Source organism: Pezoporus flaviventris, unplaced genomic scaffold, assembly GCF_033815535.1.
Source record: "Pezoporus flaviventris isolate CSIRO_AGI_PZ_B2104156 unplaced genomic scaffold, CSIRO_AGI_Pfla_v1 ptg000132l, whole genome shotgun sequence".
Classification (NCBI taxonomy): domain Eukaryota; kingdom Metazoa; phylum Chordata; class Aves; order Psittaciformes; family Psittacidae; genus Pezoporus; species Pezoporus flaviventris.
In genome coordinates, this window is record NW_026892680.1 from 1057611 (window position 1) to 1070406 (window position 12796).

The following is a 12796-nucleotide window of genomic DNA, read 5'->3' on the forward strand; positions in this document are numbered from 1 at the left end:
AACAGTCAGCAGCTTTGTGACAGGCAACTGAGTAGACAAAGGCACCAGGTACCCCAGAAACACATCCTTCCCTGGGAGCCCCTGGAACAACCTCAGCTCCTTCCTGGAAAAAAGACCCTAGGCTTATACAGTCACAGAATCCCAGCCTGGTTTGGGTTGGAAGGGACCTTAAAGCTTATCCAGCTCCAACCCCTGCCACAGGCAGGGACCCCTTCCACTGGAGCAGCTTGCTCCAAGCCCCTGTGTCCAACCTGGCCTTGAACACTGCCAGGGATGGGGCAGCCACAGCTTCTCTGGGCACCCTGTGCCAGCGCCTCAGCACCCTCACAGGGAAGAGCTTCTGCCTTAGATCTAACCTGAACTTGCCCTGTTTCAGTCTGAACCCATCACCCCTCGTCCTATGGCTGCAGTCCCTGATAAAGGGTCCCTCTCTAGCATGCCTCCAGCATTATGTTTATGTACAACACCTAAATAAATACCTAAATCCAGTGAAGGCTTAGACATAACAACACAAAAAAGAAAGCAATCAAGTATGAGAGAAATTGTATTTATCTTTTATTTTTTTTTTTTACAAAAATAAACATTTTGAGAAACAAAAGCACCTTTTTCTTTTTTTCCTCCTGACTGTACAATCTACAAAACAGTATGACATTGGTCACTTCAGCATTTATTGCTTTCACTGAAAGCAAATTCTCTAGACACACCATGCCTGTAAAATGCATTTATAGAGAGTTAAGGCTAGCATTCATTCGACATTATTAAGGTCATTTTCCTTCCTTCATTCTAAGAATTAGCAAGCGGTGCCTTAGAAAACCAAGGATTTGATGATAAAAAAATATGAGTAATTGCAAGGTAGTCATTCAGCCAGTCCTGTTCCACCAGCTGGACGGCTCTGCCAGGCTGTCCCAGATGTGGCTTCCTGACCAACTCAAACTCCCTTCAACAAAAGTCTTAAGCACAGGCTTAATTGTAAGCATATGCTTAGGCCTAGCCCTATTCAGCAAAGCACTAGGCACTTGGGTGAGTCCCTGCCTTTTCAGTGGGACTATTCATATGCTGACGTGATTTGCTAGACCCACAAAATGGCTCTTTTAAATCAGAAATGAAACTTTATGATAACACTGGAAGCAAAGATGAAAACTAGCTACAGTCTTGCAACTCTAAACAGAACCAATTCCTTCCTTTTGACCAACAGGCAGGCACCCCGTATTTGACAGCTGCAACACAAATGCTGATTGTCTTCAGTAACGTTTGCCGTTCAGCTTATAAACTGATACGTTTCAGTTACTCCATTGTGATTTTATGTGCCCAAATAACCATCAGCGTGCAGGATACAGACTTCCCATAGAAACGAACACCTCTGGTCCCTGTACACACACGCAGAGGTCAGAAATGTCATGCTACCCTTGGTCAGAGCAGGCAGAGCCGCCAGCCGATTCACTACCCAAACGATTCCCTAACAGTGTATCATATTTTGTATTCTGCCTTGTTTTAAAAAAAATAGAAATAGAAATAAAAATCACATTTTCAAAACGTTGTTCTATTGCACATTCATCCTGGTCATGCAGGTGATTTCTTTAAAGTTCTCTTTAGCACTCTATAGATTAGAATGAGTAATAGTGCAATTATTCCTCTGGCCACAGCCACCTTCTACCTAACAGCTGCCTATATTTATACACAAACAGCTCTTATCACTCACAGGGCAGACGGAGCCACTTTAGGTGTCAGTCTGTCACCTTCACATACGTTATCTTGTCAGGATCAGGCATGATATGATTTGAGGCCATCTTGAAGAAGACAAGCTGCCGACCTGCACCCAGGAGGAAAGGGGGAGAAAGGAAAAGAAGTAATTTAGAAGGGATGAGCAAAATGCTGCCTACCTCAAAATACGGTAATTTCACATTCTTCTTCAACCTCTGCATTCCTCAGGCAGCCCACGACTGAACTGTCCCTCAACTTCAAATGGTATAAACCTGAAGTGCTTTCATCTAAAAGGACAGCAGATCTCCCCGGGTTTCACTACATTTATTATGCTCAATATGCGGCTGTGCGCAGCTAACAGTAAATGAAGATTTTAACACACATGTCACACGATCTTAAAACATTATTTAAAGACTCCCTCACTGACAAAACCAGGCTTGAGTTCAGGCTTCAGGAAGGATTTAATGTCATTGTACAGGAGCAGAACCACCTCTGTGTACCTGAATCCTGGCAAAACTGCTCAGTGCAACGCACGCTGAACACAACTTGCTCCAAAGTACTGATCGCTTTGCAACTAACTCTGGGTTTTAAATCAGCTAGAACAAGGGTTCTGCTCCTGGAACACAAACACCAGCAAGTGGTAACAGCCTGGGTGGTGCAAGGCACCTGCCATATATACACCAGCGGCCAATGGGGGCTGAATGCGGTGAGGTTTCACCCACCGGTACGTGTGGGAACCACAGCACGGTCCTTGTATCTTGTATCAGAGATACTTTCCACAGCAGTTCAACCCCTGCCTTTCCTCTCTCTAACTGCAGGAAAACCAAACGCCCTCTCTAGAGGGCTCCCATAACACTGCCTTCTCCAGATGCTTCACACTGCTGTTGCATCAGATGGGATGCCTCACCTGAGCAAACTCCCACGCTGCGTTTCAGAGACCCAAGTGCTCATGCATCAGGAACAACACGGTGAAGGCAACGGTAAACAAGACCAAGACTGCTATGCCTCATTTGCTCTTGATATTAGGCAGGAGCTGCTCTAAACTTCCTATGGGTTTCCCTGTGCCATAATAATATTTATTTTAGCATATCAATTAACTTTTAGTAGTCTGGCTATAGATAGTCTGACACGCTGATCTAGTAGCCACTGGTTAGCCACGGGTACATCAGTCTTTTTTAGGTTCCATGAAAGTCTCTGGTCACACCTCCCAGAATGACAAAGTAATGCAGAAAGCCATGGCAGCACCTAAACCACTCTGAAATGTACGAACTGACTGAAGTTTCTACTTACTTATGGTGCTTTCAGAGCTGGGGACCTACCAGGCACATGTATAAGCCTGGCTGTGACGTGTGTTTATGCTGCTTAGCTAAGCACAACTAAGGCAGCCAACTGCACACAGGGCAGAGTTTGACTTTAAGGTTAAGACATGTAGTGACTGCAGATGTACAGACAGAAAGCCGAGTCTAAGCAACCTGCCACACTACAGTCTATGGCCGAGCAAGGACTTCAATCGTCTTTCCCAAGGCATCAGCCACCCTTCCTCCCAAAGCCAGGAGCAGGGGAGCTGACCCGGCCCCAGCAGAAAACAGCAGGGACACAGCCCCGTGTGTGGAGGCAACACTGCTCTTGTCAGCAAGTGCGTTCTGTCAGACAAGAAAACGAGCTGTGGTAGCAAACAGCATTTTCCTCTGGAAGCTCTGTTTCTACCTGGCTTAAAACCTTCCCTTCCCACCGTCCTTTAGCCAAAGCCCTACCGCTTAGAAGCACGGCGTTCCCACCAGAGGCAGGGAATCTCTGCCACCAGCCAGGAAGCCCCAGCTAGATGCACAGGAGAACCTGTCTGGTGTTCTGTCAAACTGCACCAGCCACATGAATGGGAAAGGTTAATTTAAAGCCATGACCTACCTGTCCAAGTCGTCTGGTTGGTAAGGACAAAAGCTTTGCACTGGGAGTAGCTATCACAGATCTCAATGGCTTCATTGACATCGAACACAGAGAGGAGACAGCCCTTATGATGGTATGATGGCCAGCATCTGTAGTTCTCATCGGGAATAAAAGCTTCAGGCACCCGTCTGTACTCTGCAAACAACCAGAGCAAAGCAATCGGTTTGAGAGCTCCACCAAACTGCTTGTTTTTAAAAGGCAAGGCTTATTAGAACAGCTTAGAAGCAGGCTATACGATGGGAAAGGTGACGGGCTAGGCTTCCAGCCCTGGTTTACTCCCAGATGTGTTTATAGCTCTGCCCCTTACTTTCCTTTTCCTTCCCCGCTTTTTTCTTCTCACCTTTTCCTCCAGAAAGCGTCTGCAAATAAACAGCCTGTGCACAAAACCCCTTCCCCTTCCCCGCGGCGTAGGCGAGGCTTTGGTTTTATTAGGAGTTTTACAGGAAGAACGTCCCATTGAATAAACAGCATCCACCTGAATGAACCGACTCACTGTCCTACTTCTTCACAGTGAGCAGGATTGTCGGGGGGAGACCCCACCAGGCGTTCCCAGCCCTCCCTCTCCTTCAGAAGAGCGCGCTATTTTCCTCAGGCTCCTTCAGATGGAAGAAAAGACAGGCTTTTAATTAAGCAAATGCTTTTTGCTTGCTCAGATCAGCACAAAGGGGGGAGTCGCTCGATGGGCCTCCGAAGAGAAGGGGGAGGAAAACAAGCAGTGGGAGCATGTCAGCATGGTCCTTGCCCCGCGCCTCCACGCTGCCCTGCCCGTTCCTCCGCTCCCTTGGCTGCCGTTCAGTCTCATTTGCCTTTATGAGCTGCCTCTTGTTCCCTGTTCGCAGCTCCTCTCACTTTCCCAGCCGCTGACAGGGGTTTCTCTAATGAATGCATCAGCAAACCCAACTCATCACTTATAAACATTTCTGTTTATCACCCAGATGCGCAGACTGACGGCTCCCTCTCGCCTCTCCCCTTTCATCCCCCAACCCTATTCAAAAAACTTAATAGGCCCTTTATTTTGTCTAATTGTATCTATTATGGAAACCAGAGCTGCCTGCCCTGACTCACAGCCTATTCTTAAATCGCTTCAGTTGAGGCACTCTCTGCCTGACGTTGCGGATTCAGCCTGCTAGCACTTCATACAGCACATTGTACCAACATCACCGAGTCAAAGGCGAGTGTGTCTTCTACTCTGAACTGCCAGTATTTCAAGTGGGAAAAGAAGCACACATCCAGAAGTGCTCATTCACACCACACAGTCTCAAACAGTGGGAAACAAATGCAGCAAATACGTTCTATTTTAAGCCTGGCTCATTAAAAGTATCATGAGAAACATTCCGAAGCAGCAAAATCAGAGCTGCTCATGTCCCACTTAAATCAAAGGCAAAAGAGTTTCCATTAATTCAGAAATGTCAGATTTATGCACATGAAGGAAAAAACCCACGTAGTTCCCCATTACTAATGGTCATTTCTCCATCAAAGAATGTATACGCATCCCTTCCCAGGGCACTGCTGGAGTCACCGCCCCTGCAAGTGTTCACACACCGTGTGGCCCTCAGTGCCGTGGGTCAGTGGTGCCTTTGGCAATGCTGAGGAATGGTTGGACTGGAGGAGCTTAAAGGGCTTTTCCAACCTGGCTGATTTTATGATTCTTCTGAAGAAAAGCTGGAGCCTAAATCAAACTGCTACTGGCTGGATAGATACCATATCATCTGTACAGTGTAACAGTAATCCAATGGAACTGAATTATATTCTCTCTCGAGGGTAATTGCTGAGTACTGATTTGCACCTCGAGCCAACGTCACTAAAATAATGAGCACAAATTACTCATATTGATACGTTAATAGTGGCACCACGTGTTTGTATCAGTGTACAAGCCACGCTGACTGGATGCAAAACAGGACTACCCACAACTTTCCATGGCTGTGGGAGCTCCCCCTAACACTTTACTGTGCCAAACCCCACGCCACAGAGGATGCTCACAGAAGGATGGCCCTTGTACACCAGCAGAAGATGAAGCACCCGCCTGGTTCTCTGCATGAGCAGGGAGCATGTCCTAGCCCTTTCCAAGAATACTCTTGGAGCATGCCAGGCTCTGTGCCAGGGCTGGGAGGGAGCTGCAGCATCCCTCAGCACACCATCAGAGCATCCTCATGTCATGTCATGTCTTTTATCTCCATGCAAGGCAGAACCCCATCTAGAAGAGCCTTATTTTGAATCATTATTCAACATTTAAAACGTTCTGCTCACAGATATGCCTCTCAATATGCTCCTCAGCACTGCTTCCAGTACAGCTGTCAGGGGTTAGGTTCTCGCTGACGTAAACAGATCTAAAGAGAGCAGCAGTGATTTATGGGACACAAGGCCCTGTCAGACGTAGGAGTTAAAGTTCTCCCTCTCCATTGACTTCTTCAAGGTAACCGAGCCTGGTAAATCATTTGGGCAGCTTGGGACACATTAATTGACAGGGTTGGATCGTGAATAACTGCAGTGGTGATGGCAAGCTCCTGTCTTGCTGGTGCAAGGGAGGATGGAAACCTCCACGCTGCTCCTTAGGGCGGCCTCACACACAGCAGAGCCCTGTGGCTGTCCTTGCCCACTCCCTGCCAGTATCTACATGGGAGAAACCATCACCAACTGCAATGATTCCTGGGAACAGGGCAGTGTAACTGGCACACAGCAGCACAACCCACATGCAAAGAGCATTTGCCCTGGCTGGGAGATCAGCAAGTGCTGCACAGGTGAAAACAAAGCCCCTGGAGTCTAAGACAAAGCAGAGATTTACACAGGCAGCTTCTGGCAGCACAGAATGCTAGACCACAGAATGGGACACACAACGGCCCCGCACCCTGTCTGATGCTCTCAAACCTGCCAGGCGCTCCTGCCGCCCTGGGAAGGCAACACAGGATCTCCTCAGAGCAGCTTCCAGTGTCTGAAGGGGGCTACAAGGATGCTGCAGAGGGGCTCTTCATCAGGGAGTGCAGCGACAGGACAAGGGGTGATGGGTTCAGGCTGAAACAGAGCAAGTTCAGGTTAGATCTAAGGCAGAAGCTCTTCCCTGTGAGGGTGCTGAGGCGCTGGCACAGGGTGCCCAGAGAAGCTGTGGCTGCCCCATCCCTGGCAGTGCTCAAGGCCAGGTTGGACACAGGGACTTGGAGCAAGCTGCTCCAGTGGAAGGGGTCCCTGCCCGTGGCAGGGGTTGGAGGTGGATGAGCTGAAGCCCATTCTATGATTGTATAATAACAGAACTGAGCAGAAACTGACTGCAACACCAATCAAGCACCGGTCTGAGGAAACCACATCTCTCTCCACAGCTCGCTTTATCTCGAGCAGAGCAAGGAGCAGAGCCCCTGGAATCTCTTGTTTACACAGCGACAAATTTGGGAGCTGACCTCTTAGCCCTTATTTGTATGAGCTGTGAAGAAACGCACTCCCCTCACACGAACTGTAAGGACACCTGAGGGCTCCTCCATCGACAAGTGCCCTGGCAATGACATTAGCCCCAGCCTGCAGGAGAGCCAGGCTTCCCCTGCACCCTTAAACGATCCTCTCGGTCACGACAGTGCAGTTACTCGTTCAATTAAGCAATACTCCACTGGTTTAAAGACGGCTCCGGCTCAGGTTTTTGTCCTGCCAAGACCTGAAACGTTGCTTAAATGGAGTCCATGGAATTTGAAGGCTCACGGCAGTAAATCACATCATAAAAAGGTCAAAGTTCTGGTCGATTTCCAGACTAATGGTGTTTAAAACCAATAAATACTTGCCTAATACTATAAATGCAGCTGTAAATTTACACTTTTGCGTACATACACGTAACCTGACACAGAGCGCATAAAGTCTGTCCAGGTAATGGCAAGGAATAGATCAGAGAAATGCCCGACACCGCTCCTGGCAACGCAACAGAAGAAGAATCCTTTTCCCCATCTGCTGCTTTTGGGAGGGTTGGAGCAAATCAAAGCAATACAGCTAAGCCTGATCTGGATGTCACCACACATTTACTCCAGAATAACACACAAGAGCCAATTCCCTGCTCACGGTGATACAAATAAATCCTGCTAGGAAGCATTCCTCCTGCCCCGTAAACATCGCCAAGCTTTAAAACATCGTGCTGAATCCGGGCAATCCTCAAAGCTTGGGTTTGGGATATTTTTTGCAGACTTCTGGTCTATTTTACACGTTTTGCTTTGGTCAATGAAAACGCTGTTTTATCCTGGCCTAAGCCTTCCATCGAAAATCACCTGCATTGTCCCAAAGCTGACTACAATCCCTCTGCACACTCATTTTCACTGTGCTAGACTGAGCCATATAAATAACTCCACAAGTATATAATAAACTATGTGAAACTGCCTGTGGTTTCCCCCTTTTAGCTTGCTTGGATCCCCCTAAATCTGACTTTAATCAGGCCTAATGACCATTTATTCCAGCCACAGCAGCCAGATTGCAGTTTTACTACTGACTACAGCTACTCATTGGAGATGTGCCCAGGTCTTTTTTTCTAGTTATCACCTGCCAATACATCACGGGTCAATGACACAGGCGCAGTAATGCTCATCCTTGAGAGAGAAATCACATTGCTCCTTTTCCCCCCTCCTCCTTTCCTCCACTCTCGAGAGGAACACTGGCAGCTGCCTCTGGAATTGCTTTTAATTGCTTTGCTTACAAGTAAGTCGAAAGAGCCTGATCTTGCCAATCTCAGCAAGAAGCGGTATGGAGCAGCGTTTTGCTTTACAGTCCCCACCGATTCCCAGGGAGCTTACGGAAAACAGAACGGGAGCCTAAAAGGACAATAAGACACTTCTGGTTTCAGCACGCTTCATTTTTTAGACTGAAACGTCCCTCATGCTCCAATACCTCACACTTAAAGACAGCGAGCCTCAAAGAGCCATGAGCACAGTTGTGTGACGGAAAGCTATTTCTTGGGATGGCTGAGACAAGGACATGCTAGGCCTATCCCACGTGTCTCTGCTTTCAATCATTTCTGACGAATCCCAACCGCTTGGAAGGGCAGGGGAGGCCTGGCAGGACGCGGTTTGCCGTCAGACTGGGAGATAGCCCTGCTCCTCTGGTGAGGATTTCCATCCTCTGGCTGTTTCCCGCACGCAGGATGGAAGTGAAGGAAGGCTCGCCTCTTTTTATATGCTTCCATTGTGCTTACAGTAGAGCCATATTTAAATCGGTATGCAGGCTGTCACCGAAACACAAATAAATAAGGACAAGAACGACATGTTCCCTTGCCTTTTATTCCTGTTAACATGACACAGCTGGAGCGTTTTCCCTGCCGCATCTCGGGTCTGCTCCCTGGGCTGCAGGGCTGCTCTGCATCCCCAGCTACCTCCGCAGCACACACCAAGCTCCTGAAGGCAACCAGCTCAAACCAGTGCCACGGGTGTCTGTGAGCTGCACCTGGCCCGCTTGCTCATCAAAACAACGATACTGTGGTGATGGACGAGCCAAAAGGTGTGTAGAGTCACCTGCGCAGGGAATTTAAGCTTAGAGACATGCCTACGAGATTTGTAAGAGACACTCGTGACTTCTTCAGTGCTCTCCAAAGCAGCTGAGGACCTAACCCATCAGCAGAAGGCGTTTTGCTGCACGCTGCCAAAAGTGGGACCTGGAGAAGCTTAGCAACAGCAGAACAGGTTGCCCAGCGAACAGGGCAATGGTTTGCACGACAGTGGAGATACGTGTGAGCAACAACCATGGGTCACTGCACAGCTCCACCATATTCCCAGCGCTGCACGAGTGCAAAGGTCCTGTGTTCCTGCTGATGCAAAGGAATGTCTGCACGAGGCAGGGCATGGAGGGAGACTTTCTGCCCGTCCTTGCAACCTTTCCCCCGCCGCTGGCCACAAAGCGGCCGTGATGTCTCTGCAGAAGAAACACCAAATGCACAAGTGCCAGATAAAGCAGGAATCTGGGCTTGCAAGGACCAGGCTGCACTGTGTTCCCAGCTGAGCCTTCAGCCACGTACTTTCAGCCTTCACACTGTGGCCTGCAGCAGGATATACCAACTGCCTCAAACAATATTGCAGCAACCCTGCACACACACACGAGCACAAACACCACTGCTCCTCATCCCCATTTCAATCACTCTTGGGTGGATTGCTATGAGGCAGCCTGAAGTGAGCCACAGGGCCCACAGGATGGCTCTTCCCTCTGTAAATGTGATAACACTCACAAAGCTGCTCGGGCTCCCTGCCTTTAGAAGATGGAATACTTGGAAAGGAAAGCACCAGAGGGAAGAAAACCAGCTCCATAAGCCTCCACTGCTTCAGATTCAGAAGATTCCGGGGGGGAAACGGTTGGACTTGATGATCTTGGAAGTCTTTTCCAAGCTAAATGATTCTATGATTTAGGATTTCCTAAGCAGGTTGCTATAGTGACCTTGCAGAGTATTTTCTTCAAAACACTGTTGTACTGTAAATATTTACGTACAGCATAATCCTGCCAAATTGTTTTAAGACAAAGGAAAACACAACGGGTCTTTGCTTTATGTCCAGCCTTCCAGCTAGTCTAGCATCGAGAACAAACTCTCAACTAACAGCAGCAGCTAATGATGCCTTTCTCTGGGCCTGCACGCCCTCAGGCCTAATAATGGGTCATCTATTAGCTTTAATGAATAACAAAGCTATCCGACTTACTAGCGTTAGCTGATTTCACGCATTTCTGAGTAAATTCTGAGGTAACTGAAAGGCTGGGGCTTAGCTCAGGGGCCAGACAGCCAGTTGGTACAAATCAGTGTCACTTAATTGAAGTAATAAAAATGTTGATACTGGGGCAGGACTTTACAGATGAACAGATCTTTTTTTATAGTCTTCTTAATCTGAAGAATTAATGGAATGATTTAATCTTTTTAAGATAACACGTGTCACAAGAAATACATGGGTTTAATCCACATTCTTCTGGATTCCAGCAGGAGAGACCAACAGTCAATGGAATATAAAAGTATTTGTTCATGGTGTTGTTTTAAACACTGTAATGTTCCTATCTCAACATTAACAGTAGTATGATTTATGATTACAGAACACATACATAGCTATCGAATGTCTCCCGCGCCTCTACTCTGTTTCTAAGATACTAAAGCAAAGTCCAGAGCATAACATAATTTACAGCACTATAAAATCTTTTACAACTGAAGCACAGTGAAAGCTTAATATCCAAGACCTTTTGTAATATGACTATGTCATCTTGTTAAACTTTCTTTATGGGAACACTAGGGTTGACAAGAACATTCGTCATGTCACTTCCTTCACTATTATCAGTATCACCTTTCTCACTTCATGGTGCTCATAGGACGAGGTCTCCCTTTCAAAAACACAGGTTCACATAGATAACAGACTTGTTTCCTCAGTTAATGTTTTCATTACGGCCTTAGATCGCATGCCCAAGATCATGATCTCTTCTTTCCTAGCACAAATTTACGATGCTCTATCCAAACCAACAGATTCAGACCTAAGCCAAGCTCTGAAGCACCACTACATGAACCTTCAGTGGGGTTTTCGCCCAAAAATCTAAACCAAAACAAAACCTTGCAGATCTTGGATCTGAATTCTCCTTTAGTTCCGCTTTTAGGATTTCAAAAGAGGTTATACAGCAGAAAGGCTTTATTCTGTCAAAACCCTTTAGATGCCGGAGGAGACTGGCACTGTTCATTCTTGTAATTTCTACTGTTTGAGAGACTGAAAAATCCTGGGAGCCAGACACTTTGTGAGATTTCCACTATCTGGAGCAAAATCAAGTTGACCTTGTGCCAGCCTGACCTTGGCACACCAGCATACGAATGCAAAGCTCTGATTAACTCCAGTGTGGCTTAAAAACCAAACCGGCCTCTTTGGTTTTACCTTAGCCTAGCACCCTAGGGTTGGAAAAGCCTCCCTGAACTTTCATTTTGACGTAGAACAAGGCAGAAAAGGTTAAAAAAAAAAAAATCCCACGACTTTAAAACCACTTTTTCTTTGCTTTCAGAGGAACAGTGTCCTCTTAGACCTCTAACAGGGCCAAAGCAGGATCCCAGCTGATAGCTGAGGAAAGTAGCACAGTTGTCCCTTTTCACCCATCTTCTCCTCTACTGCCTACCAAGAGTTCTACAGAACACTGGACCCATTTCAGCCCTGGGTTTGGTGCTCAGGATGCCAGCTCAGCTGGGAACATCCTGGCAGCAGAAGACACTGATCACTTGCGCACCAGTCCCTTCCAGCAGCACTGTCGTCCGTCCGTCCCCCCCCGCAACTTCACTGTACCACAGGAGAACTTCTTATTCCAGAAGTTCTTATTCCAGAATAAATTATCTCAGGATAATTTATAATTCAGAATTTATAACCCCATCATCTCTGGACTGAGAACATTAAAAACGAATTCTAGCGTGGTATTACCAGTCAAATACCAGTTTAGGAAGGAATACGTTTGGAATAAAAGGGATACGAATGGGTAGGTAGGCCTATTTTCACCCTCACAAAATGACTTCTTCATACTTTGATGGCATGGAAGGGGAGCCTTAAAATAGAAATAAATTACAACCCCTTTTCTGTTTGGTTAAAGTCTCCTTAGAACAAACGAGAAACAGGCCTGCATACCTTAAAGGCACGGCAGCTAAGTCTGCAAACGTCTCAATCTGAGTGTTATTTCCACCAAGATATCTGATTCCTCAGGCTTGCCATTAGTCGAGAACATTTTCCTATCAAGGAATTTAATACCACGCTCGTGGTCTTTAATGCAGACTGGCCAAATACGTTACACAAACCACGGATGGACTCTCAACGTCTTTGCTCACGCTGTGGAGTGCCTAAAACCCTGAGCAGTGTCCTACAGATACAAAGGGCTCCTTGCACAGAAGGGTGTTCCTAGCCATGAACACAGGTAGCAGGTTCTGTGCTATATTATCCAGGGCTCTACAGAATTAAGCTATCAATCACAAAACTGTGTAATTATTACAGTGGCCGAATACACATGGAGCCCTGCTTTGTATTAATCGAAACCTGCACTGTTCCATTTCCTACCACTGTCCTGAGCTTCTCTCCCTGCGACTCTTTATAAACACAACAAGCCTCTCAAACTCAAAAGTTCATCTTGTCCTGATAGGGCAGCTCAATCTGGAATCAACCGGCACCACAGAAAAACTTCAGCCCTCCTGGCACTTCCTCAACAAAGGAAGTGT

At 47.0% G+C, this 12796-nt stretch overlaps 1 protein-coding gene across 1 annotated transcript in view; it reads right to left on the minus strand.

The window, feature by feature from the left end:
* Positions 1-526: 526 nt before the first annotated feature.
* Positions 527-12796, minus strand: part of PKDCC (protein kinase domain containing, cytoplasmic) — a 32680-nt gene continuing 20410 nt past the window's right edge. The window contains exons 6-7 of the mRNA XM_061478894.1: positions 3607-3780; positions 527-1810 (exon numbers count right to left, since the gene is read on the minus strand). Of these exons, the coding sequence (XP_061334878.1) occupies positions 1725-1810; positions 3607-3780 (260 nt within the window). The 3' untranslated portion in view covers positions 527-1724. The remainder of the gene's footprint in view (positions 1811-3606; positions 3781-12796) is intronic.